The sequence below is a fragment of the Tetrao urogallus genome (genome assembly GCF_951394365.1).
Source record: "Tetrao urogallus genome assembly, chromosome: 14".
NCBI classification, from domain to species: Eukaryota; Metazoa; Chordata; class Aves; order Galliformes; family Phasianidae; genus Tetrao; species Tetrao urogallus.
The window spans coordinates 1193925-1221094 of record NC_136827.1 but is presented as its reverse complement, the minus strand read 5'-3'; the positions used below and the strand labels follow the sequence as shown (position 1 = coordinate 1221094).

Genomic DNA, 27170 nt, shown 5'->3' with positions numbered 1-27170 from the left:
GCCGCGTTTGGCAGCAGGCTTACTGCCTGCTCACAGAGTTCTGCTCTGGGTATCACTTCTCAGGTCTCCCCATCAAACTTTTTACCTCCGTGCTGTGTGGCATTTGCAAAATATTTTGTCATTTCCATTGGTGCTGTTGTCGTATTTTCTTCTTTTTCTCTTATTTTTAATTAGCACAGTAATTAACAAGAGAGGCGAACAGACACATAGCATTTCTGAGCGTGATAATTGGTGCCAGAGAGCTTGCATGGAAAGGGTGTGTGATCCTTCCCAGCACGTTTCTATGACAACAATTAGTCACTAGCTTTATAGCCTTCTCAGCTGGGATTTACAGCTCCTCCTTATTTCCCATGATGGACACACTGGGATAGAGCAACTTCAGATGGGCTTCAAGCTGCATTAGCTTTTGGAGGACTCTCCCTACTTCCTGTCGAACAGCTCTGAGGGAGAAGAATGCTACCAGTGCTCCCAATCCCTTCATCGTGCTCCCAAGGGATATGAGTTCTCTTGATGTTTTGTAGTCCTCTCGGTGCATCCTTAATGACACCACATGAAATACAGGATGGAGTACTTCTCCAGCTTTACCAGGCATGCGAGCTTCTTCTTGCACCACTGCTTGGCTGAACTGATAGGAAATGTTACTATTAATACCCGCATCTGCATCGTTGGCCAACACTCTGAGGACCACAGAGCCCTCAGGGACATTTTCCAAAATCTGTGCATTATACAGCTTCTGTGTGAAGATGGGAGCATTGTCATTTACATCCAGAACTGTGATGTGGATTTGGGTGGTTCCACTCCTCGGTGGAGAGTCCCCATCCGTGGCAACGAGAGTGAAATCCATCTCTGGCATCTCCTCCCTGTCCAGAGGCTGTTGTAAAACCACTTCAAGAACATTATCACTTCCACTGTGAGTCTGATAGGAGACAGTGAAGAACTCGTTCTCAGGAACGATGCTGTAAGCCTGGATGTCATTGCTGCCAATGTCCAGGTCCTGAGCAACCTCCACTGGGAAAAGGGAGCCCGGGTCGCTGGTTTCAGGGATCTTCAATGTCACCCGTTCGTCCGGGAAGACCGGCGAGTGGTCATTGATGTCCTCCACGGACACCTCAATGGGAAAGAACTGCAGCGGGTCGGCGAGCAGCAGCTCGAAGGCGAGCGTGCAGGTGCGGGAGCGTCCGCACATCTCCTCCCGATCGAGCCGCTCGGCGACTACGAGGCGGCCGCTGCCGCGCTCTAAGCGAAAGTGCTGCCGGCCGGCCGGCGAGGCGATGCGCGCCCGGCGAGCCGACAGCTGCGCCGGGGCCAGCCCCGCGTCCTCCGCCACGTCGCCCACCGGCGAGCCGCTCTCGCCCTCCTCGGCCACGGAGTAGCGGATGGGCTCGCAGCGAACGCGCGCCACGCCCAGCAAAGCCCACACACACAGCACTTGCCTCGCAGCCGCCATGCCGGGCCGCCGGACGCCCTCCGGCCGGCCGGGAAGCGCGCTCCGCCGCGGGAAGCGGCGCCCGGCAGCGGCGCGGCAGAACGGACGGTGGGCCTCCCTCCCCGCTCGGCTCCCTCGCCGCCTCTCGCCGACTGCGGACTGAGCCCGGAGCGCGATCGTCACAGCGCGGCTGCGGCACACACGCACCTCACGGCAGCACGGACAACAGCTCGCCGCCGCTCTCCGCCGCCGCTCTCCGCCGCCGCTCTCCGCCGCCGCTCTCCGCCGCCGCTCTCCGCCGCCGCTCTCCGCCGCCGCTCTCCGCCGCCGCTCTCCGCCGCCGCTCTCCGCCGCCTCCTCCCGGATGCGCTGCGCTGCGCTCGGCTCGGCTCGGCCTCTCCGTCTCCCCGCCCCGCCCGCAGCCGCTCTCCGCCGCCTTGGCCACGAGCACCACCCTGCGGCCCGCGGCGGGACTGCTCCGGGGACGGGACGCGCTCCTGCCCGCGCCCTCTCGCCGCCACACGCAGCGGACAACGAAAGAAGAAAACACGCAGCGCAACGCAGCATCAGAATCTCGAAATATCCGTTGTCGTGTCTCTTCTAATAAAACCTTATCATACGTGGCATGACCGTATTTCTTAAGAAGATTAGGTAACACAGTTTGCAAAGTCATTTCTTTCTGGAAAATGAGTATTTGGATTAATGAAATTATACCTTGTTACACTTTAGACGAGGACTGGAGCTGCTCCTAGCTTAGTCTAAAAGCAAGCATGTCCTCCACTCTCCCATGTGTGCTTCCTGAGAAGGACATCCATCTAGCCAGAACATCAGGAGCTGCTCTTCTCCCACTCCAGGCTTCCATCTGCCCCACATACTGTAGGCTCCATATGCTTGATGTGCTTGGCAGGATGGGTCACAGGAATCTCTGCCCCAAACCACTTATCAAACACACTTCATAGTGTGGCCACAGAGGTCCATACCATCCGTAGACTAACGGATCCATGCCATCCATCCACCAATGAATTTGCCAACAGGTTAAAAGTAGGTAGCAGAGCATTGAAGCCTTAGGCAAAGGCGATCCTTGAAGAGCTTGGATCCTGAAACAGCAATGATGGAGGAAGAACAGTTCATAGAACAGCCATGCATTCTGCTGTGTATCCTTGTCCACCACCACCATCTTGGACACCAGGTAGCCCACCCACACCTGCCACAGCTCACGATTGCCCATCACTGCACTGCTGTCAGGCAATGGTTGCAGCAGTGGCCACGTTGTCATTCTTGTTCCACTCCATCAAGCACTGCAGCACTGAGATGCTCAGTAGTGGCAAGCCCCTGTCAGAAGCACGTATGGTCACTTCAGAGGTGCATGCCTCCTCATCGTCCAGAGGACACAACTTTCATGCAGTGCCACTCTTGGCATCCACCCACAGGAAGTGTTCACATCAGTGGCTGCTGCTGGTTTTGTCTCCAGTATGTACCTCACATGGGTGTTCTCAACCATGCTACTGTCCATAGCATGAAGATAGTCCAGGATCTTCCCCACAGGATTGTCTTTGCTTAACACTATGGTGTAAACAGTCTGAGAGAAAGTGTACACGTTGTCATTAATGTCCAAGAGCCACAACAGCAGTATCTTCAATGCTGGGAGTGTGGGAGAAGCCATGTGGCTGGCCCACACTGTCATGTTGTACTTTGACACCTCCTCCTGGTCCAGTGCTTCCAATGTCACCAGCACGTATGCTTCACTGGCCAGCAGTGAAATGCTGAAGTGCTGAAATGCTCATCCAGCAGTTCACATCTTGTCCTGCCATTGTGCCCCAAGTCCTGGTCCTGCATGCTGAAGAACACCACCACTATGTTCAGCAGAGTAAACTCGGAGAGGGTATTGGTGTGGAAGGTTATTGCCACCTCAGGGACACTGTCATCCACATCCTCCACCCACACCTCTACCTTGCAGTGTGTGGACAGTCAGTGGCCTGGATGTGTATCTCACATGTCTTCGTTTCTTCATAATCCAATGGCATTTGGGGTCTAATCTGCCTCATCTCTGTATTTTCTTCAAACATTAAAACAATTACCCTCTGAATTTTGTACTATTGGCTATTTCTTCATCCATTCTTGAGTCTAAACCTTCAGCTGACATCAGCACTAGGGTATCTTAGGAGCTATTTTCAAATATTTGGACTTCATAGAAGTCTGGGTAAATGCTGGAATGTTGTCATTTATATCCAGAACTACCATGTGGATTAAGGCTGTGCCAGAGCATGGTGGATACCCCCATCCACAGCCATGATGCTGAAAACCACTTCTGCTCTTCCTGATCCAGAGCTCTGTCCAACACCAGCTCACTGTGTCTTCTGCCGTTACTCCGCCTGCAGGTGTAGATGTGGAAACAGCGGTTCGAGCTGATGCTGTAATGCTGAACACTTGTTTTTCCCGCATCTGGATCCTGAGAACTTTCCAGAAAAAAAATTGAGTCTTCCAACATTGCCAATTTCTGGATTTTTTAAAAATTACTTCTTCATTTAAGAACACGGGAGCATGATCATTAATTTGTGTGAGGCTTATCTCAGCTTGGAAGGACAGCAGTGAACCCTCCAGCAGCACCTCGAAATGCACCAGGCAGGGCTTGTTCTGCCCACACAGCTCCACCCAATCAATCTGCTCTTGCACGGCAGCATGCAGGCTCAGCTGAAAGTATTCACCACAAAGGAACTTCTCTCTGCTTTTCTGGGTACAGAGTACCAGAGGTGTCTGCTCCCCCCTCTGAAAGCAGAGCAGCAGGATCACAGCCACCGTTCTTTCTAAGAGTGATTCCACGCTCTTCTTCATCTCCATTTCATAGAACCATAGAATATCCTGAGTTGGAGGGAACCCATAAGAAACATCGAGTCCAACTCCTGGCTACCCCCAGCTAAACTTTTTGCAGTTCTGTGAGTCGACAGCATTCTTGCAGCCCCAAGAAGAGCAGGTTTCTGAAATAGACTGAGATTGCTCCCCTGGTTCACCATCTGTCAGGCCAGAAGCTCTCACAAAGGGGTTCAGGGCGGCATCTCTCTTGGCTCTCCAACCTCAGCACAATTTAAACAAGCCTTCTCCTGCCTCCTGCAAAGTCTCCCACCAAGGTCCTTTGATTTTCCCTGAATAAAATCCACTCCAAATGCTCCAATTTATCTCCTCTGGCAATATTTCCTTGGTGATGACTACGACAAGTCAAAACACTCACCTGAGGGATTTCCAAGTAGCTTTTGCTACTTTTTAATTAGGTATTTCACTCTTGAAAATGTGTAACATGAAAGATCACATGAATTTGTATTTCAAAGCCATTTGATAAAAGGGGAACAGAATGCTCCTTGACTTCCTATATTCTACAGCTCCTTAAATTTTTGTAAAGGTCTTAGCCCATTGTATGGTAAAAAACAAACAAACAAACAAACAAAAAAAAAAAACCACAAAAAAACACCCACAAATAGTAACTTTAATTCTCTGATTTATCACAGCATGGCTTGGGTTGGAAGGGACCACAAAGATCATGCAGTTCCAACCCCACAGCTGGGCAGAGTTGCCAACCGTCAGATCAAGCACTAGATCAGATTGCCCAGGGCCCCATCCAGCCTGGCCTTGACCACCCCCAGGGATGGGGGTATCCACAACCTCTCTGAGCAGCCTGTGCCAGCACCTCCCTGCTCTCTCAGTGAAAAGCTTCCCCCTGACATCTCATCTAAATCTCCCCTTCTTCAGTCTAAAACCATTCCCTCTTGTTCTATCGCTATCTTCCTGTGTAAAGGGTTGATTTCTCTTTCTGTATTATCTCCCTTTAAATACTGGAAGCTACTCTTCCCCTAACCAAAGAAGTTCTCAGCCTGTCTTTGTGGGAGAGAGGTGCTCCAGCTCTCTGACCATCCTGGTGGATCTCCTCTGGACTCTCTCCAAAAGCTCCACATCTTTGCTGTGCTGTGCTGGGCCCCAGATCAGAGTGCCAGATAGGGCCTCACAAGGGAGAGCAAAGAGGAACGGCCATTTCCCTCACTATGCTGGCAGCTCCTCTGTTGATGCAGCCCAGCATACCATCAGCCTTCTGGGCTGTAGGTGTGCACTGGTGGCTCAAGTTATGTATACCATCCACCAGGACCGCTTAAGTCCTTCTTGGCAGTGCTACTCTAAAGGAGTTCTTCTCTCAGTCTCTCAGTATACGTATCTGGGATTGTCCCAACCCAAGTGCAACACCTTGCATTTGCTTGAGTTGAACCTGATGAAGGTTATACGGGCCCTCATTTGAGTTTGTCAAGGTCTCTTCAGATGACATCCATTCCTTCTGTTGTATCAGTTACACCACTCAGCTTGGTGTCAAACTTGCTGAGGGTGCACTCAATCCCACCATCTGTGTCAGTGATAAAGACATCAAGGAGTATCAGTCCCCAGACAGACATGTGGGGACACTTCCCCTCACTGGCCTCCCCCTGGAAGTAAAACCACTTGCAACAACTCTCTGGCTGCGACCTTCCAAGCAATTTCTTATCCACCAATTTATACTCAATAATGCTCAATAACCATTTATTGCAGCTTCTCATTGTGAATGAAAAAATAAAATAAAATAAAATAAAACAAACACAAGAACACAGCATTCAAAGACCATACTTTGCAGCTTGGAGAATTTGAAAACGTATGGTAGAATATACCGTGTGCCAATGTCAGTTATTTCCAGTGTAGGACATTCTGCTTGTTACTAAAGAATTCCCTTACAAGCATCATTTAATTTTTGGCTAAGGCTGTATATGCTATTGAGTAGATTACAGAAAATTGAATCATTTTTACAGGATTCACTTGACAACAACAAAGAATACAAGAAAGCTGATGTAATATAAAGTTACCTTGAAGATGAGCTTCTTTTTCTTAGATTCAAGAGCAATAGAGCTATGCCAAAAGACATGAAATCTTAATGTAACCAGCATGCAACACAGTCTTCCTGAATAAAGTAGAAGTTAACGGGAGAGTGTCCTTGCACTAAACCAGAGAACTCTTGAACCTCCCTGGAATACTTTTGATGCTCTCCTTTCCCAGTGAGAACACTAACCCATGAAGACTGAGATGCTTCTCTTTCTCCTCGATTATTGATGGGTGAGCCAAGGACTCTGACCCAAAGAAGCGCTCTCTTCTGCTGGCCTGGGAGCTGTGTCTTCAGAGAAAGGAGATTGGCCCTGCAAAGAAGAGAATGGAAAGCTGACATATAGGAGCTGGGGATAAGAAGGTGTTAGTAAGGAGATTAGACAGCTCATCTTGAACCAGTGTATGTGTAACATCATTCTTTCCTATCCATGTTCAAAGGAGGAGGATTGGAAGGCAGCTCTATGACATACAGAGCATTAACATAAGGCTCCAAATTATCCTACGGTAAGGACAACAACAACAACAAAAAAGTGGAAAACATTTACGATTGAAGAGAGGGAGAAATTGAAATAGAGAAAGTCTCAGACTTCTTACTTGCAAGTAGAACATGAGGTTTAATATGAGTGAAAAAAAATTAGTCCTGATGTGGAACACCATCAGTGAGGTGACAGAGGTTGAAACAGCTCTCCACAACCATCTCATTGCTAACACAACAGAGGGACTTAAAAAATACAGGACTGAGGAAACCAAAATATTCACAGCGCTTGACCTCAGCTCCAATGGCTTCTACCTGCCGTGTGCCTTACGCAGCAGCCCACCTGCTTCAGAGCTGTCCACACCCCAGCCGCCCTGCTCCGGCTGATATCGCACACTTCACCCTCAGCAACTACTCCGGCCAAGGAGCCACAAGCGGGGTGTGTGGGCGGAAACCAGCACCACGGGAGCAGCCCAGCCCAGGCGGCGGATCGGGGACCGCCTCCGCCATCTCGTCCCGAACCGGGAACACCTCCGGTGCTCCGTGTCGCCCCACACCCTACAAACCTCCCAACTACCCCGCTCCCCCTCGGCCCCCGCGCGGGGCTCCGCTCCCTCACCTGCACGGCCCAGTCGCCTTCTTCTTGGCCGAGGCCGGCCGAGCACAGCGAGCTCCGCCGCTCGGCCGCGCCCTGCGGCAGCCCGGCGGGGAAGCAGGGCAAGAGCGGCCCGAGGAAGCGGAACTCGCTGTCGACGGTGCCGGCGGCGAGGCGGACGTCGTAGACGTAGCTGCGGGGCAGGGAGCCGGCGCCGCTGTCGGCGGCGGAGCGCGGGAAGGCGGGCAAGGGCCCCGGCTCGCCCCGCCGGGCCCGCCGCACGTGGGCGGCCACGGCGGCCGCCGCGCCGGCCACGAAGAGCGCGGACACGCAGGCCAAGCAGACGCTGAGGTACAGGGTGAGGCGGCCGTCGGGCTCGGCGGCCGGCGCCTCTTCGCTCGCCCGCAGGCGGCCTTCGGAGAAGCCGTCGGCCAGGGCGACGGCCAGCGTGGCGCTGGCGGAGCGCGGCGGCCGCCCGCGGTCCCGCACCAGCACCACCAGCCTGTGCCGGGCCGCGTCGCGCTCGCCCACGGCCCGCGCCGTGCGCACCTCGCCGCTGTGCAGCCCCACGCGGAACAGCCCCGGCTCCGTCGCCTTGGCCAGCTCGTAGCACAGCCACGCGTTCTGCCCCGCGTCCGCGTCCACCGCCACCACCTTGGCCACCAGGTAGCCCGCCCGCGCCCGCCGCGGCACCAGCTCGCCCAGCGCCGCGCCGCCGTCGGCCGGCGGGTGCAGCACCACGGGCGCGTTGTCGTTCTCGTCCCGCACCAGCACCCGCAGCAGCGCCGTGGCGCTCCGCGGCGGCGAGCCCCCGTCGCCGGCGACCACCGTCACCTCCACGGCGCGCACCTGCTCGTAGTCCAGCGGCCGCACCACGGACACGGCCCCGCTCTCGGCGTCCACCGACACGGCGGGCCGCTCCTCGCCCTCCTCCCGCACCAGCGCGTACCTCACGCGCCCGTTCGCGCCCGCGTCCGCGTCCGTCGCCTTCACGCTGCCGATCCGCACCGCGCCCGCCTCGTTCTCGCTCACCCACATGCTGTACGCCGCCTGCGTGAAGCGAGGCGCGTTGTCGTTCACGTCGCCGACCCGCACCCGCACGCTCTCGCGAGCGCTCAGCCGCGCCCGGCCCCGGTCCGTGGCCACGATGCTCACGTTGTACTCGGCCGCCGTCTCCCTGTCCAGGGCCGCGCTGGTGCGCAGCTCGTAGTGGTCGGCGAACGCGGCCGTCAGGCTGAACGGCACGTCGCCCTCGACGGCGCACTCCGTCCGCCCGTTGTCGCCGGAGTCGCGGTCCCGCACGCTCAGCAGGGCCACCACGGTGCGCGGCGGGGCGTCCTCGGGGATGGACGCGCTCACCGAGCTCAGCTCGATCTCCGGCGCGTTGTCGTTCACGTCCAGCACCTCCACGTGCACTTTGCAGTGCGCAGACAGACCGCCGCCGTCCGTGGCTCTCACCACGAGCTGGTGAGTCTTTGCTTCTTCATAATCCAGATTGCCTAAAACCCGAATGTCCCCGGTCACAGGGTTCAGATCAAAGAGCTCTCGGGATCCTTCCGATGTCTGTGTGAACTCGTACCGCACTTTGCCGTTGGTTCCTTCGTCGGGATCCGCGGCCGACACCCGCACCACCAGCTGCCCCGGGGGGCTGTTCTCGGCCACGCGCACCTCGTACACCTCCCGCGAGAACACCGGCATGTTGTCGTTGGCATCCAGCACCACCACCCGCACCTCAGCCGTGCCCGACCTGGGCGGCAAGCCCCCGTCCGTGGCCGTGAGCACCAAATGCAGCTCCCGCTGCTCCTCGCGGTCCAAAGGCTTCTCAAGAACGAGTTTCATGAATTCAGCATCCGCTTTCCCTTTTTCTAGAGCTAGGGAGAAATACGAATTCGCGGAGAGGCTGTAATTCTGTAATCCGTTGATCCCAACGTCCCTGTCCTGGGCGCTATCTAGAGGGAACCGAGATCCAGGCATCGCCGTTTCGGGTATCTCCAGAACCACCTCCTTCTGCGGGAACACGGGGGAGTTGTCGTTCACGTCGCGAAGCTCCACCTCCCCGCGGATCAGCTGCACCGGGTTCTCAAAGAAAAGCTTGAAGAAGAGCGCGCAGCTCTCGCTGTGCGGACAGATCCGCTCTCGGTCCAGCGTCTCCGTGACCGTCAGGACGCCGCTGTGCGGATCGAGGCGGAAATGCTGCTCGCTCCCCTCGGACACCACGCGCGCCTTGCGAGCCGCCAGCTGGCTCGGAGAAAGCCCCAGGTCCCGGGCGACGTTGCCCACCCACGAGTCCCTCGCCATTTCCTCCGACACGGAATAGCGCAGCGTCTCGGCCCCGCTCTCCCACACGCAAACGCACACGAGCCACAGCACCACTCGCCTCTGGCCGCCGCCGCTCCGGCTCCCGCTCGCCGTCCCTCTCCGCCACGGCCGGCCTTTCCCGGCGCCCTCCATGCCTCGCCGCCTCGCTCGCCGGCCCCGACGCGCCGCGCTGCCGCTCGCCGACCCCAAGCCGCCGCACTTTGACAGCGCCTCGGCCCCGAAGCCCCCCAGCGCCCGGCTCCGTGCCCCGCCGCCCTTCCCGAGCGGCTCGCACGGCTCTTCTGCGCGCCTGCGCCTGAAAGCGCGCTGCGGCCACAGGGAGCTGCCGCTCCGTGGACAACATCCCCACCCAGCGGCGCGACGCCGAATTGCTCCTTCTCCGCCTTCCCACCAGTTCCCGGTTCGAATCTCCTTTCCCCTTGCACACACGATCCTGAAAGTGGAATGGAAACTCGCCGCTTTTGGCAGCAGGTATCCGCTCTGGGTATCACTTCTCAGGTCTCCATGGCAAATTCTTTCCTCCGCGCTCTGCGATTTTTGCAAAATGTTTTGTCTTTTCCATTGGTGCTGTTGTTCTGTTTTCTTCTTTTTCTCTTCTTTTTAATCTGCAGACAGTAATTGACTAGAGAGGAGACGAGACACATAGCATTACTGAATGTGTTAATTGATGCCAGAGAGCTAACATGGAAAGGTGTGTACAGGGAATTGAAATGATTTTCCAGTACTCTGTGTTGCTGTCACATTAGAAAGATAATTCTCCTCTAGGACTGAATCCTCATAATGTTTTCTTCACATTGGGTGAGGCACTGCAGTTCACCTGCACGACCCAGGGCTCTCATGTTTTCCTGTGTGAAAGGCATTACTCTTCCTTGACATGACAAACATATTGCACGTGTGCTTGATTTTATCACAACACAACAAAGCTCCCACACCTATCTGAAAGTTGTCCCCAGTTGTACACAAACAAATAAAAAAGATGGAAACCGCTTTCACAATTTGTAGATACAGATGTTTGGGAACTCCAAAAATCCTGCTATAAAGAGGGCAGAGGAAGGGAAGGAAAAGGAAGGCATAGATTCGGTCACCCTTGTATTATAGTCTTCCTTTAAGTATTGGGAGGCCACAATGAGGTCTCCCCAGATCCCCAGATCCTCTTCCAGGCCAAACAAACCAGTCTACTTCAGGCTTTGTCCACAGCCCAGATTCTTCACTCTTCTGATGATCTTCATGGCCTCCCTTCATTCTGCTCCAACTGCTCCACATCATTGCTGGTGGCCACAGACCTGCACACGGTTCTCCAAGCGGATCCTAAAGAGAGCAAAGCAGAGAGGGACATTCACCTCCCTCACTCTGCTAGCTATCTCTCTTTTTGGATGGAACCCAGAATACAGATGGACATCTGGGCTGCATGCATGCAATTATGGCTCATGTCCACCAGAAACTCCAAGTCCTTCTCCACAGGGCTGCTCTCAGTTCTTCCCCAATACTGTACTCAAAACTGTGATAGATCTGATCCAAGTGCTACACCTTACACTCCAACTTGTTGAACCTCATTCATTTCACACAGGCTCCCTATTCAAGTCCCTTGGGATAGCATCCTTTCCTTCTGTTGTATCAGCAGCACCAGTCACATTAGTGCAAGCAGCAAACTTGTTGAGGTTGCCTTTGATCCCACTGACGAGATTCACTGACAAGGATGTTGAAGAGCACTGGTCCCAAAAGTAGTGGGACCTCTCTCTAGGAGACATCACTCATCTCCAGTCTCCACCTGGACGTGGAGCTCTTGACCAGAATCCCATGGCTGTGACCATCCAACCAGTTCCTTATCCACTGAATAGTCCACCATTCAAATCCAAATGCTTCCAACTTACAGTGAAAGTTGTTGTGTGGGACCATTCCAGAGGCCTTGCACAAGTCCACATGGAGGACATCACTTACTCTTCCCTTGCCTAATGAAGCTGTTACTGCACCATAGAAGTACACCAGGTGGATCAGACAGGATCTGCCCTTGGTGAAGCAATGTTGGCTGTGTCAGATCATCTCCCTTAATTGCATAAGTCTTAACATGGCTTCTAGGAGAATCTGTTCCCTGATCTTCTCTGGCACAGACAGGAGGTTCATGGGTCTGCAGTTTCCCAGCTCTTCTCAGTAGGCAACATCCTTGCCCACCCTTCCTTGCCTAACTCCAGTAAACAGGTTGTATTTCTTCACTGCAGTGTTCCAGTTGTGTGAAGCTTCTCACCACATTTCCACGATAACAAATATGTAATACTTTTCCCAGGTCCTACATTGTGGTTTATAGCTCTTTCTTATTTCCCATGATGCACGCATTGCGATAGAGGAACTTCAGGTGGACTTCAAGATGCGTTACCTTCTTAGAGGTTCCCTCCCTAACTCCTTTCAAACAACTCTGAGGGAGGAGAACATTACCTGTGCTCCCAATCCTTTCAGCATCATTCCAAAGGATATGAATTCCATTGATGTTTTCTTGTCCACTCTTTGCAAACTCCCTGAATCTTCTTGACAAAGCAGAATAGAGTAGCTCTCCAGCTTTGTCAGGTATGGGAGCCTCTTCTTGTTAATGCAAAGGCAGGCCATCAACTTCACTCAGATGCAGCCATTGTTGTGCTTTCCTCTTCCATTCCTTTGGCTTGGCTTTGGAAGCACGACAGGCTAAACAGCATCTGAGACCAAGACAGTTTTTTATCTTTCCCTTCCCTCTTTCCATGCATGCAATGCACCCATCCTTCCATCCATTTGGAATTGTTACCAACTCACAAATTACAATTGTTACTAGCCACAGAAGAATTTCGAGTAAAATCAACTGTAGGCCAAGTGGTTGAGTAGAGAAAATTGGGAACATGGCTTGCAGAGGGATTGCTAGATCACAGCCTGAACCAGTGGTTGAGCCCCAGGTGAGAAGGGATGGCTAAGCCAGGGAACTCAGGTGCAAGCAACGTACCTGAGTGACTGGAAGGGGTGGATCCAGGCTCCATCCCTTCTCACCCCCATTTCAGGGTTAGCAGAAAACGGAGCAGCGTCTCTCTGAATAGAGATTGCACGTCTCTTGAGCAGTTGTTACAAGGGGTGAGCCTCTTTGCACACACAGCTCTTCATTCATGTCTTGCAAAAATGACAGTGACACCTGGGATCCATCTGCTAATGCTCCTGACAGGACCTTGGCACCTCAAGGAGAGGAGAGTGGATCCAAAACCTTGCTTATTGTTGTCTTCATATTGATTCCACTATGGCTGGGGACAGACCCAGGAAGAGGAGAGCCTCCCAAGACACTTCCCACTCTGACAGACCTCAACTCACAAATGGCACGTTGTTCTTCATCCTCAGACGTAGAAGTGTGTGAAAGGAAATATAGACACATAGGGTCTGTATATAACATAGCACTAGTTTGCCTGTCCAAACCTACCTGAACCACTTCAGTCCTAGAAGCTTTATCCACCTGCTGGTTGCTTTCATGTCGTTTAACACGTTGTGTAACTCTTGGGTGCGAGTGCATCTTATGTGATACACTTTCCTAATCTTGTTCTCTACACGGGCAGGAATTTCCTTCCTATGTGCAGAAGACTTGATGGGTTTGCCTCCTTGTTGCCATGCACTCTGCTTCCATGGTTGTAGCAAATTCCAGGGAGTGTTTTCCATCATTCATGAGTGAGATTAGTGACAAAGCACTCATCACTTCTCTCATTTGCAATATCTAAAGCACCCAATTCACCCCTCCTTCAGTGGTTTCTTTAACTTCTCCTGTATGACGCAGTACTCTGCTCCATGCTGCTGTGTGGTCAGGGATCAGAAGGTTATTGCCTCCTGTATGGGTTATGACCATAAGTTGACATTTGCAGTCATTGTGTCCTCAGGGGCAACTGATAGTAACAGAGACGGTCCCTCCTTCAGACAGAAGGGCCAGGCACAGGGCCTGGAGAAACTGCAGGGCCTGTTTTGAGGGTTGGAGCACCTGCAGGGCCTGCTGCAGGAACTGGAGCAACTGTAAGGCTTGTCATGGGACTTGGAGCAACCACGTGTGTTAAGTGGGTTGGAGCAACCACAGGGCCTCTTGTGAGAGCTGGAGAAACGACACTGCGTGTAATGAGAATTGGAGCAACCAGAGACGTTTTGAGACACTGGGTAACTGCAGGGTCTGTGTCATGCATTGGAGTAACCACAAGGCCTCTCATGGGAGTTGAAGAAACAACAGTGATTATCAGTGGGAATGCAGTGACTCCAGGGCCTGTTTTGAGAGCTGGTGAAACTACAGGTCCTCACACAAGATTTGAAGCAACCACAGGCTGTGATGGAGGAGCTGGAGCAACTGCAGGGCAGATAGCAGGGCTGCAGTAACTACAGGCCTGTGGCGGCAGTTGGAGCAGCCACAGAGCACGGAGCAGGGCTTGGAGCCACCACAGCAACTGGCACAGGCCTCAAAGCAACCACAGGCACTGCAGGGAGGGCTGAAGAAACTGCCGGGCCTATCACAGCAGTTGCAGCAGCCGCAGGGCCTGTCACGTTGTCATCAGAGTTAGAGACCTGCTCTTCCCTTCTCTTGAGTGTGCTGATTAGCACTGATAAATGGCAGTAGGCATAGGCCAAGCCCCAGCACGTGGCAGTGATTGCTGTCTCTCTACAGTTGCCAGAGTGATGGCGTATCTGCTGCAAACAGTTTCCCAGTTCTTCTGGATCCTGCACTTGTTTTTGGGTGTAGATCCAAAGCACTGATGGTGCCCAGTCTTCTAGAGTGCTGCTAGTATCCTCCCTCACACTCTGATAATCGTAAATTACTAGTCTGGCAGGCAGTCCTGACAGTAATGAGAAATAGAAACATAGAAAACATTTCTACACTTTTCTGCAACATTTCACACAGAGGGTGGTGACACACTGGGACAGTTGCCCAGAGAGACTGTGGATACCCCATCCCTGGAGGCATTCAAGGCCAGGTTGGATGTGGCTCTGGACAGCCTGGTCTGGTGGTTGGCGACCCTGCACGTAGCAGGGGGTTGAAACCAGATGATCATTGTGGTCCTTTTCAGCCCAAGCCATTTTTTAATTCTGTGATGCTGTGACAACAAGAGATGCACAGTGCAATTGCTCACCACCCACAGAACAATACTCATCCAGCCCCCAAGCAGAAACTGCCCCCAGTTTCAGCCAACTCTCCCAGTTTCTCATTATGCATTTTGTCACATGAGTTGGAATATCCGTTTCGCCAGGTTAGGTCACCTCTCCTGAATCCATCCCCCCAGCTTCTTGCACACCCACAGCCCCTTTACTGGCTGGATAGCACAAAAAGCTGAAACGTCTTCAACTGTGCAGCACTGCTCAACAACAACTAAAACATCGCTGTGTTCTCAACATTGTTTTGCTCCTCAAAGCAAAACACAGCATCACTCTAGAAAGTAAATCAGCTCTATTCCATCTGAATACAGGACCATCAGACACACAGAAATTAGGAGCAAAAGCCAGCCGTAGGCAAACGGCATCAGCAGATAAGGTTGGGCACTTGGCTCCTCATTCATTCCATGCAAGAACAGCACAGACACTCAGTATGCTTTCTTTTAAGCCCTGACCTCTGCTCCTGAACGTCCCAAGGTGGACCTGTAATCATTCCTTACTCACCTATGCTACCACCACATTTAGGAACAGATGCAGGCTGAGAACAGATTCACAGACCTCTCCTGCTCTGACTCCCCACAGCTCATGGAAAGGGCTGTCCGTCAACATCACCAGTAGAAAGGCTTTAAACAATGAGTGATCCTTAATGGAGCTGAGAGCTAGAATGGTATCTGCACATCAAACGATGCAGCCCTTATATTAAAACTCAAATTTTTTTAGATTTCCCAGTAGATTTTATTGGTTTTGTAACCACACATTCAAATCATGGAAATACAGGAGTGAAATGAAGTATCAGAAATATCACATTGCTCTGAATTCTCTGCTGTCTTACACATGATGTTCCAGAAATGCTCTAGAACCATACATTTAGACATGAGATTAGAAAACCAAACCAAATTGCAATAAATGTGTCAAAGAGCATCCTGTACAGCAACCAAGAAACTCCTGCCTCACTGTGCACTGTGTGAATGTCAGCCATCACTACAGCAGCCAGCTACTCAGTGTTAATAAAGAATGCCTTTGCTGGCAATATTCAGCTTGGATAAACAGCGATACAGCATGGCATGGAATAGATACCATTACTACACAGCCCACCTGACAGCAAAAAAGAAAGCATGAAACCTGAATTACAAAAATGTTCAGCATATTTTCTTTCTATGTTTAACTTAATACCTGGAAGCAATTGCATTATCAGTATTACAAATTATATCACATAATTCCCAGCATGCGTCCAACCCCAAACATAATAAAACTGCAGAATAAACAACGAATACAGCGCTGCTTAAGAGGAGTGTCCTTGCGCTCTCACAGAGCAGCACGGCAATTCCCTGGTACATTTTTGGTGCACGCTGGGTCTCTCCTTCATTTCAATTGGAAGAGATCAGCCCACGAGGACCGAGATGCTTCTCCTTCTCCTCCCTTACTGATGGCTGAGCCAGGGGCTTTGATCCAAACTGGCATTCTCCTCTGCTGCCCTGGCACCCGTGCCTTCAGAGACGGGAGCTCCGCCCTGCAAAGAACACAGTGCAGGGCTGACATGGGGCCGTTAACGGCAAGCAGGTGTCAGCGAGAAACTGGGAAGGCTCATCTGAACCGATGTGAATGGGACACCACTCTTCCTGCCCAAAGGCAAAGAAAGAGGAGGGTGGAGACACAGCTCTCGGACCCAAGCAGGACAACATTAAAACCCCGTAATGAACCCCTTAGCCCCTTAGCAAAGCCTTGCATATCGACTTCAGAAAACCAGAAATATTTTTGGATCAAGAAGAGGGGAGCAGACACTAACGGTTCCCTCAAGAACAAATACCGTGCTTTAAAGACAACGGTAAAAAGAGGATAAAGGACGTGAGAACTCAGATAGCAACGGAGGGGAAACTGACTCCGAGGTGACAGCAGTTATGCCGTCGCCGATGCCGTGCAGGAGAAACGCGACGCCACCCATCACCGCCACGGCCTCGCCGCAGCTCCCCGCCGTCGCACAGCCGCACTCGGGGCCGAACCCTCCCTCGCAGCCTCCGTCCCCGCCTCCCTCCGTGCCCCGCACCGCGCTGCCCCCGCGCTCCCCCTCGGCCCCCGCGCGGGGCTCCGCTCCCTCACCTGCACGGCCCAGTCGCCTTCTTCTTGGCCGAGGCCGGCCGAGCACAGCGAGCTCCGCCGCTCGGCCGCGCCCTGCGGCAGCCCGGCGGGGAAGCAGGGCAAGAGCGGCCCGAGGAAGCGGAACTCGCTGTCGACGGTGCCGGCGGCGAGGCGGACGTCGTAGACGTAGCTGCGGGGCAGGGAGCCGGCGCCGCTGTCGGCGGCGGAGCGCGGGAAGGCGGGCAAGGGCCCCGGCTCGCCCCGCCGGGCCCGCCGCACGTGGGCGGCCACGGCGGCCGCCGCGCCGGCCACGAAGAGCGCGGACACGCAGGCCAAGCAGACGCTGAGGTACAGGGTGAGGCGGCCGTCGGGCTCGGCGGCCGGCGCCTCTTCGCTCGCCCGCAGGCGGCCTTCGGAGAAGCCGTCGGCCAGGGCGACGGCCAGCGTGGCGCTGGCGGAGCGCGGCGGCCGCCCGCGGTCCCGCACCAGCACCACCAGCCTGTGCCGGGCCGCGTCGCGCTCGCCCACGGCCCGCGCCGTGCGCACCTCGCCGCTGTGCAGCCCCACGCGGAACAGCCCCGGCTCCGTCGCCTTGGCCAGCTCGTAGCACAGCCACGCGTTCTGCCCCGCGTCCGCGTCCACCGCCACCACCTTGGCCACCAGGTAGCCCGCCCGCGCCCGCCGCGGCACCAGCTCGCCCAGCGCCGCGCCGCCGTCGGCCGGCGGGTGCAGCACCACGGGCGCGTTGTCGTTCTCGTCCCGCACCAGCACCCGCAGCAGCGCCGTGGCGCTCCGCGGCGGCGAGCCCCCGTCGCCGGCGACCACCGTCACCTCCACGGCGCGCACCTGCTCGTAGTCCAGCGGCCGCACCACGGACACGGCCCCGCTCTCGGCGTCCACCGACACGGCGGGCCGCTCCTCGCCCTCCTCCCGCACCAGCGCGTACCTCACGCGCCCGTTCGCGCCCGCGTCCGCGTCCGTCGCCTTCACGCTGCCGATCCGCACCGCGCCCGCCTCGTTCTCGCTCACCCACATGCTGTACGCCGCCTGCGTGAAGCGAGGCGCGTTGTCGTTCACGTCGCCGACCCGCACCCGCACGCTCTCGCGAGCGCTCAGCCGCGCCCGGCCCCGGTCCGTGGCCACGATGCTCACGTTGTACTCGGCCGCCGTCTCCCTGTCCAGGGCCGCGCTGGTGCGCAGCTCGTAGTGGTCGGCGAACGCGGCCGTCAGGCTGAACGGCACGTCGCCCTCGACGGCGCACTCCGTCCGCCCGTTGTCGCCGGAGTCGCGGTCCCGCACGCTCAGCAGGGCCACCACGGTGCGCGGCGGGGCGTCCTCGGGGATGGACGCGCTCACCGAGCTCAGCTCGATCTCCGGCGCGTTGTCGTTCACGTCCAGCACCTCCACGTGCACGCTACTGCGTGCAGAGAGACCACCGCCGTCTGTGGCCCTAACCACTAGTTCGTGGGTTCCTGCTTCCTCGAAATCGATGTTTCCCGAGATCCGGATGTCTCCCGTCTCAGAGTTCAGATCAAAGAGCCTGCGACTAAGTTCAGAAGTCTGTGTGAACTCGTAACGCACTTTGCTGTTGGTTCCTTCGTCGGGATCCGCGGCCGACACCCGCACCACCAGCTGCCCCGGGGGGCTGTTCTCGGCCACGCGCACCTCGTACACCTCCCGCGAGAACACCGGCATGTTGTCGTTGGCATCCAGCACCACCACCCGCACCTCAGCCGTGCCCGACCTGGGCGGCGAACCCCCGTCCGTGGCCGTGAGCACCAAATGCAGCTCCCGCTGCTCCTCGCGGTCCAAAGGTCTCTCTAGGACGAGCTCCGGGTATCTCTCTCCACTTTTTGCACTTCTTACTTCTAAGGAGAAATGCGAGATTGGGGTGAGGCTGTAATTCTGTAAACCGTTAATGCCCACATCCTTATCCCGCGCTTCTTCTAGGGGAAATCGAGATCCGGGAGATGCCGTTTCGGGTATCTCCAGAACCACCTCCTTCTGCGGGAACACGGGTGAGTTGTCGTTCACGTCGCGAAGCTCCACCTCCCCGCGGATCAGCTGCACCGGGTTCTCAAAGAAAAGCTTGAAGAAGAGCGCGCAGCTCTCGCTGTGCGGACAGATCCGCTCTCGGTCCAGCGTCTCCGTGACCGTCAGGACGCCGCTGTGCGGATCGAGGCGGAAATGCTGCTCGCTCCCCTCGGACACCACGCGCGCCTTGCGAGCCGCCAGCTGGCTCGGAGAAAGCCCCAGGTCCCGGGCGACGTTGCCCACCCACGAGTCCCTCGCCATTTCCTCCGACACGGAATAGCGCAGCGTCTCGGCCCCGCTCTCCCACACGCAAACGCACACGAGCCACAGCACCACTCGCCTCTGGCCGCCGCCGCTCCGGCTCCCGCTCGCCGTCCCTCTCCGCCACGGCCGGCCTTTCCCGGCGCCCTCCATGCCTCGCCGCCTCGCTCGCCGGCCCCGACGCGCCGCGCTGCCGCTCGCCGACCCCAAGCCGCCGCACTTTGACAGCGCCTCGGCCCCGAAGCCCCCCAGCGCCCGGCTCCGTGCCCCGCCGCCCTTCCCGAGCGGCTCGCACGGCTCTTCTGCGCGCCTGCGCCTGAAAGCGCGCTGCGGCCACAGGGAGCTGCCGCTCCGTGGACAACATCCCCACCCAGCGGCGCGACGCCGAATTGCTTCTTCTCCGCCTTCCCACCAGTTCCCGGTTCCAATCTCCTTTCCTCCTGCACACGCGATCCCAAATCTCAATGGAAATACTCGCCGCGTTTGGCAGCAGGCTTGTTGCCCTCACACGCACTGCTGCTCTGGGTATCACTTCTCAGGTCTCCACGGCGAATTCATTTCCTCCGTTCTGTTTGGTCTTTGCAAAGTATTTTCTCACTGCTATTCAGTTAATTGTCGTACTTTCCTCATTTTCCTTTTTCTTTCTTTTCGTTTTCTTTTAATCCCTTATGGTAATTAACATTATAGTGATTAACATTATCTGTTATAATAATTAACAGAGCAGTCCTGACACAGAGTGGAACGGAATGGGAGAATTGCTGCCAGAGAGCTTACACAGAACTGTGCTGTAGGCAAATGATTCACCATTACTCCACCATGCTGTCATGCTCAAGTCATAATACTCTTCCAGGACAGAGCGCTGATCCTGTTTCCTTCACAGTGTGTATATCAGCACGCCTTATGGTTCCAGGCTTCTAACGCTTTCCTGTTTGAAAGTCAGCTTTCTTCCCTGACATGACAAACATGTCCTACCTTGCGCCTATTCTGAAGGGTGGCATCACACAACAATGCTCTCAGATCTCCTAGGACACCAAAGGGGCTGTACACTTTGCTGCAACCCTGGCATCAGTGATTCACTTGCCTAAACCTTGTCAACAAGCAAGAATCTCCTCATCAAGGCATCCTGAGCAGGGCGAGATTGATTCATAGATTCATAGAGGTGCTCTGATTTTCTGATCATCTTCATACCTCCTCTGCTTTTGTTCCATTCGTTCCATGCCAGTGTTGGTGGGCACCAACCGGGACAAAATATTCCAGGTGGGTCCTCATAAGAGCAAAGCAGAGGAGGACAATCACCTCCCTCACCCTGCTAGCCACCTCTCTTTTCATGGGGACCACAGTACAGTTGCTCATCTCTGCTGCAAGCATGCATGTCTGGCTCGTCTCTGTGCACCTGAAACTTCAAGTCCTTCTCCACAGGGCTGCTCTCAGTCAGTTTTCTCCCAGACTGTAATCACACTCAGAAAGGACCTGACCCAAGTCCAAGGCCACCTCGTGGACGTGTGGAACCTCATTCAATTCCCATGGACTCACTTCTCAAGCTGTTCCAGGTCCTCTGGAGAGCATCCCCACCATCTCTTGCATCAACTGCACTACGCACACCAGTGTCATCTGCAAAACTGCTGAGGGTGCACTTGATCCCACTCTCTCAATCCATTGATAGAGATGTTGAAGAGCGCCGGGCCCCACACAGACCTCTAGGGGGACACCACTCATCACTGCTTTCCACCCGCACATAACGCTCTTGACCACGATTCTATCGCTGTGAGCATCCAACCAATTCCGTATGCACTGAACAGCCCAGCCTTCAGATCCATACCTCTCCAACTCACCCGTAAGGACGTTGTGTGGGACCATGTCAAAAGCCCTGCGCAAGTCCAACTGCATGACAGCACTCACTCTTCATTTGTCCAATGCTGCTGTTACTCCACCATAGAAGGACACCAGATTGCTCAGACAGGATCTGCCCTTGTTGAAGCAACGCTGGCTGTGTCAGATCACCTTCTTTTCTGGTCTTAACATGACCATCCTCTTCTGAGAGGATGTGTTCCCTGATCTTCCCCGGCACAGACATGAGGCTCCTGGGTCTGGAGTTTCCCAGCTCTTCCTAATGGCTAAGACCCTTGACGAGCCTTTTCTGTCTAACTCTTGTAAACAGCTTGTGGCTCTTAATTGTAGTGTTCCCGTTGTGTGAATCTTCTCACCACATTTCCATGAGAACAAATAGGTTGATTTGTTGTAATTTTCAATGCTGTGGTTTCCAGCTCTGGCTTATTTCCCATGATGCATGCATTGGGATACAGGATATTCAGTTCCCGGTTCGAATCTCCTTTTCTCTTGCACACACGAGCCTGAAAGTGAAATGGAAATTCTCGCCGCGTTTGGCAGCAGGCTTACTGCCTGCTCACAGAGTTCTGCTCTGGGTATCACTTCTCAGGTCTCCCCATCAAACTTTTTACCTCCGTGCTGTGTGGCATTTGCAAAATATTTTGCCATTTCCATTGGTGCTGTTGTCGTATTTTCTTCTTTTTCTCTTATTTTTAATTAGCACAGTAATTAACAAGAGAGGCGAATAGACACATAGCATTTCTGAGCGTGATAATTGGTGCCAGAGAGCTTGCATGGAAAGGGTGTGTGATCCTTCCCAGCACGTTTCTATGACAACAATTAGTCACTAGCTTTATAGCCTTCTCAGCTGGGATTTACAGCTCCTCCTTATTTCCCATGATGGACACACTGGGATAGAGCAACTTCAGATGGGCTTCAAGCTGCATTAGCTTTTGGAGGACTCTCCCTACTTCCTGTCGAACAGCTCTGAGGGAGAAGAATGCTACCAGTGCTCCCAATCCCTTCATCGTGCTCCCAAGGGATATGAGTTCTCTTGATGTTTTGTAGTCCTCTCGGTGCATCCTTAATGACACCACATGAAATACAGGATGGAGTACTTCTCCAGCTTTACCAGGCATGCGAGCTTCTTCTTGCACCACTGCTTGGCTGAACTGATAGGAAATGTTACTATTAATACCCGCATCTGCATCGTTGGCCAACACTCTGAGGACCACAGAGCCCTCAGGGACATTTTCCAAAATCTGTGCATTATACAGCTTCTGTGTGAAGATGGGAGCATTGTCATTTACATCCAGAACTGTGATGTGGATTTGGGTGGTTCCACTCCTCGGTGGAGAGCCCCCATCCGTGGCAACGAGAGTGAAATCCATCTCTGGCATCTCCTCCCTGTCCAGAGGCTGTTGTAAAACCACTTCAAGAACATTATCACTTCCACTGTGAGTCTGATAGGAGACAGTGAAGAACTCGTTCTCAGGAACGATGCTGTAAGCCTGGATGTCATTGCTGCCGATGTCCAGGTCCTGAGCAGCCTCCACTGGGAAACGGGAGCCAGCTTCTGTCAGTTCTGGGATCTTCAATGTCACCCGTTCGTCCGGGAAGACGGGCGAGTGGTCATTGATGTCCTCCACGGACACCTCAATGGGAAAGAACTGCAGCGGGTCGGCGAGCAGCAGCTCGAAGGCGAGCGTGCAGGTGCGGGAGCGTCCGCACATCTCCTCCCGATCGAGCCGCTCGGCGACTACGAGGCGGCCGCTGCCGCGCTCTAAGCGAAAGTGCTGCCGGCCGGCCGGCGAGGCGATGCGCGCCCGGCGAGCCGACAGCTGCGCCGGGGCCAGCCCCGCGTCCTCCGCCACGTCGCCCACCGGCGAGCCGCTCTCGCCCTCCTCGGCCACGGAGTAGCGGATGGGCTCGCAGCGAACGCGCGCCACGCCCAGCAAAGCCCACACACACAGCACTTGCCTCGCAGCCGCCATGCCGGGCCGCCGGACGCCCTCCGGCCGGCCGGGAAGCGCGCTCCGCCGCGGGAAGCGGCGCCCGGCAGCGGCGCGGCGCGGCGGGACAGACGGACGGTGGGCCTCCCTCCCCGCTCGGCTCTCTCGCCACCTCTCGCCGAGTAACGACCGAGCCCGGAGCCTGGAGCCCGAAACCGCACGCCGCCCCGGCCCGGCGGCGATTCATACGCACCTCACGGCAGCACGGACAACCGCTCGCCGCCGCTCTCCGCCGCCGCTCTCCGCCGCCGCTCTCCGCCGCCGCTCTCCGCCGCCGCTCTCCGCCGCCGCTCTCCGCCGCCGCTCTCCGCCGCCGCTCTCCGCCGCCGCTCTCCGCCGCCGCTCTCCGCCGCCTCCTCCCGGATGCGCTGCGCTGCGCTCGGCTCGGCTCGGCCTCTCCGTCTCCCCGCCCCGCCCGCAGCCGCTCTCCGCCGCCTTGGCCACGAGCACCACCCTGCGGCCCGCGGCGGGACTGCTCCGGGGACGGGACGCGCTCCTGCCCGCGCCCTCTCGCCGCCACACGCAGCGGACAACGAAAGAAGAAAACACGCAGCGCAACGCAGCATCAGAATCTCGAAATATCCGTTGTCGTGTCTCTTCTAATAAAACCTTATCATACGTGGCATGACCGTATTTCTTAAGAAGATTAGGTAACACAGTTTGCAAAGTCATTTCTTTCTGGAAAATGAGTATTTGGATTAATGAAATTATACCTTGTTACACTTTAGACGAGGACTGGAGCTGCTCCTAGCTTAGTCTAAAAGCAAGCATGTCCTCCACTCTCCCATGTGTGCTTCCTGAGAAGGACATCCATCTAGCCAGAACATCAGGAGCTGCTCTTCTCCCACTCCAGGCTTCCATCTGCCCCACATACTGTAGGCTCCATATGCTTGATGTGCTTGGCAGGATGGGTCACAGGAATCTCTGCCCCAAACCACTTATCAAACACACTTCATAGTGTGGCCACAGAGGTCCATACCATCCGTAGACTAACGGATCCATGCCATCCATCCACCAATGAATTTGCCAACAGGTTAAAAGTAGGTAGCAGAGCATTGAAGCCTTAGGCAAAGGCGATCCTTGAAGAGCTTGGATCCTGAAACAGCAATGATGGAGGAAGAACAGTTCATAGAACAGCCATGCATTCTGCTGTGTATCCTTGTCCACCACCACCATCTTGGACACCAGGTAGCCCACCCACACCTGCCACAGCTCACGATTGCCCATCACTGCACTGCTGTCAGGCAATGGTTGCAGCAGTGGCCACGTTGTCATTCTTGTTCCACTCCATCAAGCACTGCAGCACTGAGATGCTCAGTAGTGGCAAGCCCCTGTCAGAAGCACGTATGGTCACTTCAGAGGTGCATGCCTCCTCATCGTCCAGAGGACACAACTTTCATGCAGTGCCACTCTTGGCATCCACCCACAGGAAGTGTTCACATCAGTGGCTGCTGCTGGTTTTGTCTCCAGTATGTACCTCACATGGGTGTTCTCAACCATGCTACTGTCCATAGCATGAAGATAGTCCAGGATCTTCCCCACAGGATTGTCTTTGCTTAACACTATGGTGTAAACAGTCTGAGAGAAAGTGTACACGTTGTCATTAATGTCCAAGAGCCACAACAGCAGTATCTTCAATGCTGGGAGTGTGGGAGAAGCCATGTGGCTGGCCCACACTGTCATGTTGTACTTTGACACCTCCTCCTGGTCCAGTGCTTCCAATGTCACCAGCACGTATGCTTCACTGGCCAGCAGTGAAATGCTGAAGTGCTGAAATGCTCATCCAGCAGTTCACATCTTGTCCTGCCATTGTGCCCCAAGTCCTGGTCCTGCATGCTGAAGAACACCACCACTATGTTCAGCAGAGTAAACTCGGAGAGGGTATTGGTGTGGAAGGTTATTGCCACCTCAGGGACACTGTCATCCACATCCTCCACCCACACCTCTACCTTGCAGTGTGTGGACAGTCAGTGGCCTGGATGTGTATCTCACATGTCTTCGTTTCTTCATAATCCAATGGCATTTGGGGTCTAATCTGCCTCATCTCTGTATTTTCTTCAAACATTAAAACAATTACCCTCTGAATTTTGTACTATTGGCTATTTCTTCATCCATTCTTGAGTCTAAACCTTCAGCTGACATCAGCACTAGGGTATCTTAGGAGCTATTTTCAAATATTTGGACTTCATAGAAGTCTGGGTAAATGCTGGAATGTTGTCATTTATATCCAGAACTACCATGTGGATTAAGGCTGTGCCAGAGCATGGTGGATACCCACCATCCACAGCCATGATGCTGAAAACCACTTCTGCTCTTCCTGATCCAGAGCTCTGTCCAACACCAGCTCACTGTGTCTTCTGCCGTTACTCCGCCTGCAGGTGTAGATGTGGAAACAGCGGTTCGAGCTGATGCTGTAATGCTGAACACTTGTTTTTCCCGCATCTGGATCCTGAGAACTTTCCAGAAAAAAAATTGAGTCTTCCAACATTGCCAATTTCTGGATTTTTTAAAAATTACTTCTTCATTTAAGAACACGGGAGCATGATCATTAATTTGTGTGAGGCTTATCTCAGCTTGGAAGGACAGCAGTGAACCCTCCAGCAGCACCTCGAAATGCACCAGGCAGGGCTTGTTCTGCCCACACAGCTCCACCCAATCAATCTGCTCTTGCACGGCAGCATGCAGGCTCAGCTGAAAGTATTCACCACAAAGGAACTTCTCTCTGCTTTTCTGGGTACAGAGTACCAGAGGTGTCTGCTCCCCCCTCTGAAAGCAGAGCAGCAGGATCACAGCCACCGTTCTTTCTAAGAGTGATTCCACGCTCTTCTTCATCTCCATTTCATAGAACCATAGAATATCCTGAGTTGGAGGGAACCCATAAGAAACATCGAGTCCAACTCCTGGCTACCCCCAGCTAAACTTTTTGCAGTTCTGTGAGTCGACAGCATTCTTGCAGCCCCAAGAAGAGCAGGTTTCTGAAATAGACTGAGATTGCTCCCCTGGTTCACCATCTGTCAGGCCAGAAGCTCTCACAAAGGGGTTCAGGGCGGCATCTCTCTTGGCTCTCCAACCTCAGCACAATTTAAACAAGCCTTCTCCTGCCTCCTGCAAAGTCTCCCACCAAGGTCCTTTGATTTTCCCTGAATAAAATCCACTCCAAATGCTCCAATTTATCTCCTCTGGCAATATTTCCTTGGTGATGACTACGACAAGTCAAAACACTCACCTGAGGGATTTCCAAGTAGCTTTTGCTACTTTTTAATTAGGTATTTCACTCTTGAAAATGTGTAACATGAAAGATCACATGAATTTGTATTTCAAAGCCATTTGATAAAAGGGGAACAGAATGCTCCTTGACTTCCTATATTCTACAGCTCCTTAAATTTTTGTAAAGGTCTTAGCCCATTGTATGGTAAAAAACAAACAAACAAACAAACAAAAAAAAAAAACCACAAAAAAACACCCACAAATAGTAACTTTAATTCTCTGATTTATCACAGCATGGCTTGGGTTGGAAGGGACCACAAAGATCATGCAGTTCCAACCCCACAGCTGGGCAGAGTTGCCAACCGTCAGATCAAGCACTAGATCAGATTGCCCAGGGCCCCATCCAGCCTGGCCTTGACCACCCCCAGGGATGGGGGTATCCACAACCTCTCTGAGCAGCCTGTGCCAGCACCTCCCTGCTCTCTCAGTGAAAAGCTTCCCCCTGACATCTCATCTAAATCTCCCCTTCTTCAGTCTAAAACCATTCCCTCTTGTTCTATCGCTATCTTCCTGTGTAAAGGGTTGATTTCTCTTTCTGTATTATCTCCCTTTAAATACTGGAAGCTACTCTTCCCCTAACCAAAGAAGTTCTCAGCCTGTCTTTGTGGGAGAGAGGTGCTCCAGCTCTCTGACCATCCTGGTGGATCTCCTCTGGACTCTCTCCAAAAGCTCCACATCTTTGCTGTGCTGATCTGGGCCCCAGATCAGAGTGCCAGATAGGGCCTCACAAGGGAGAGCAAAGAGGAACGGCCATTTCCCTCACTATGCTGGCAGCTCCTCTGTTGATGCAGCCCAGCATACCATCAGCCTTCTGGGCTGTAGGTGTGCACTGGTGGCTCAAGTTATGTATACCATCCACCAGGACCGCTT

General features: G+C 54.2%; 1 protein-coding gene across 1 annotated transcript; it reads right to left on the bottom strand.

Moving 5' to 3' along the window:
- Positions 1-328: 328 nt before the first annotated feature.
- On the bottom strand, positions 329-23573 carry LOC306951689 (uncharacterized protein; the record flags this gene model as incomplete). The annotated part of the gene is given in 8 exon segments (XM_079542227.1): positions 329-1616; positions 2905-3067; positions 7408-7494; positions 7497-10135; positions 16248-16333; positions 16921-18459; positions 22179-23055; positions 23227-23573. Coding segments are annotated over 7 exon segments (6639 nt in total). The 5' UTR covers positions 23016-23055; positions 23227-23573.
- Between the last annotated feature and the right edge of the window lie 3597 nt (positions 23574-27170).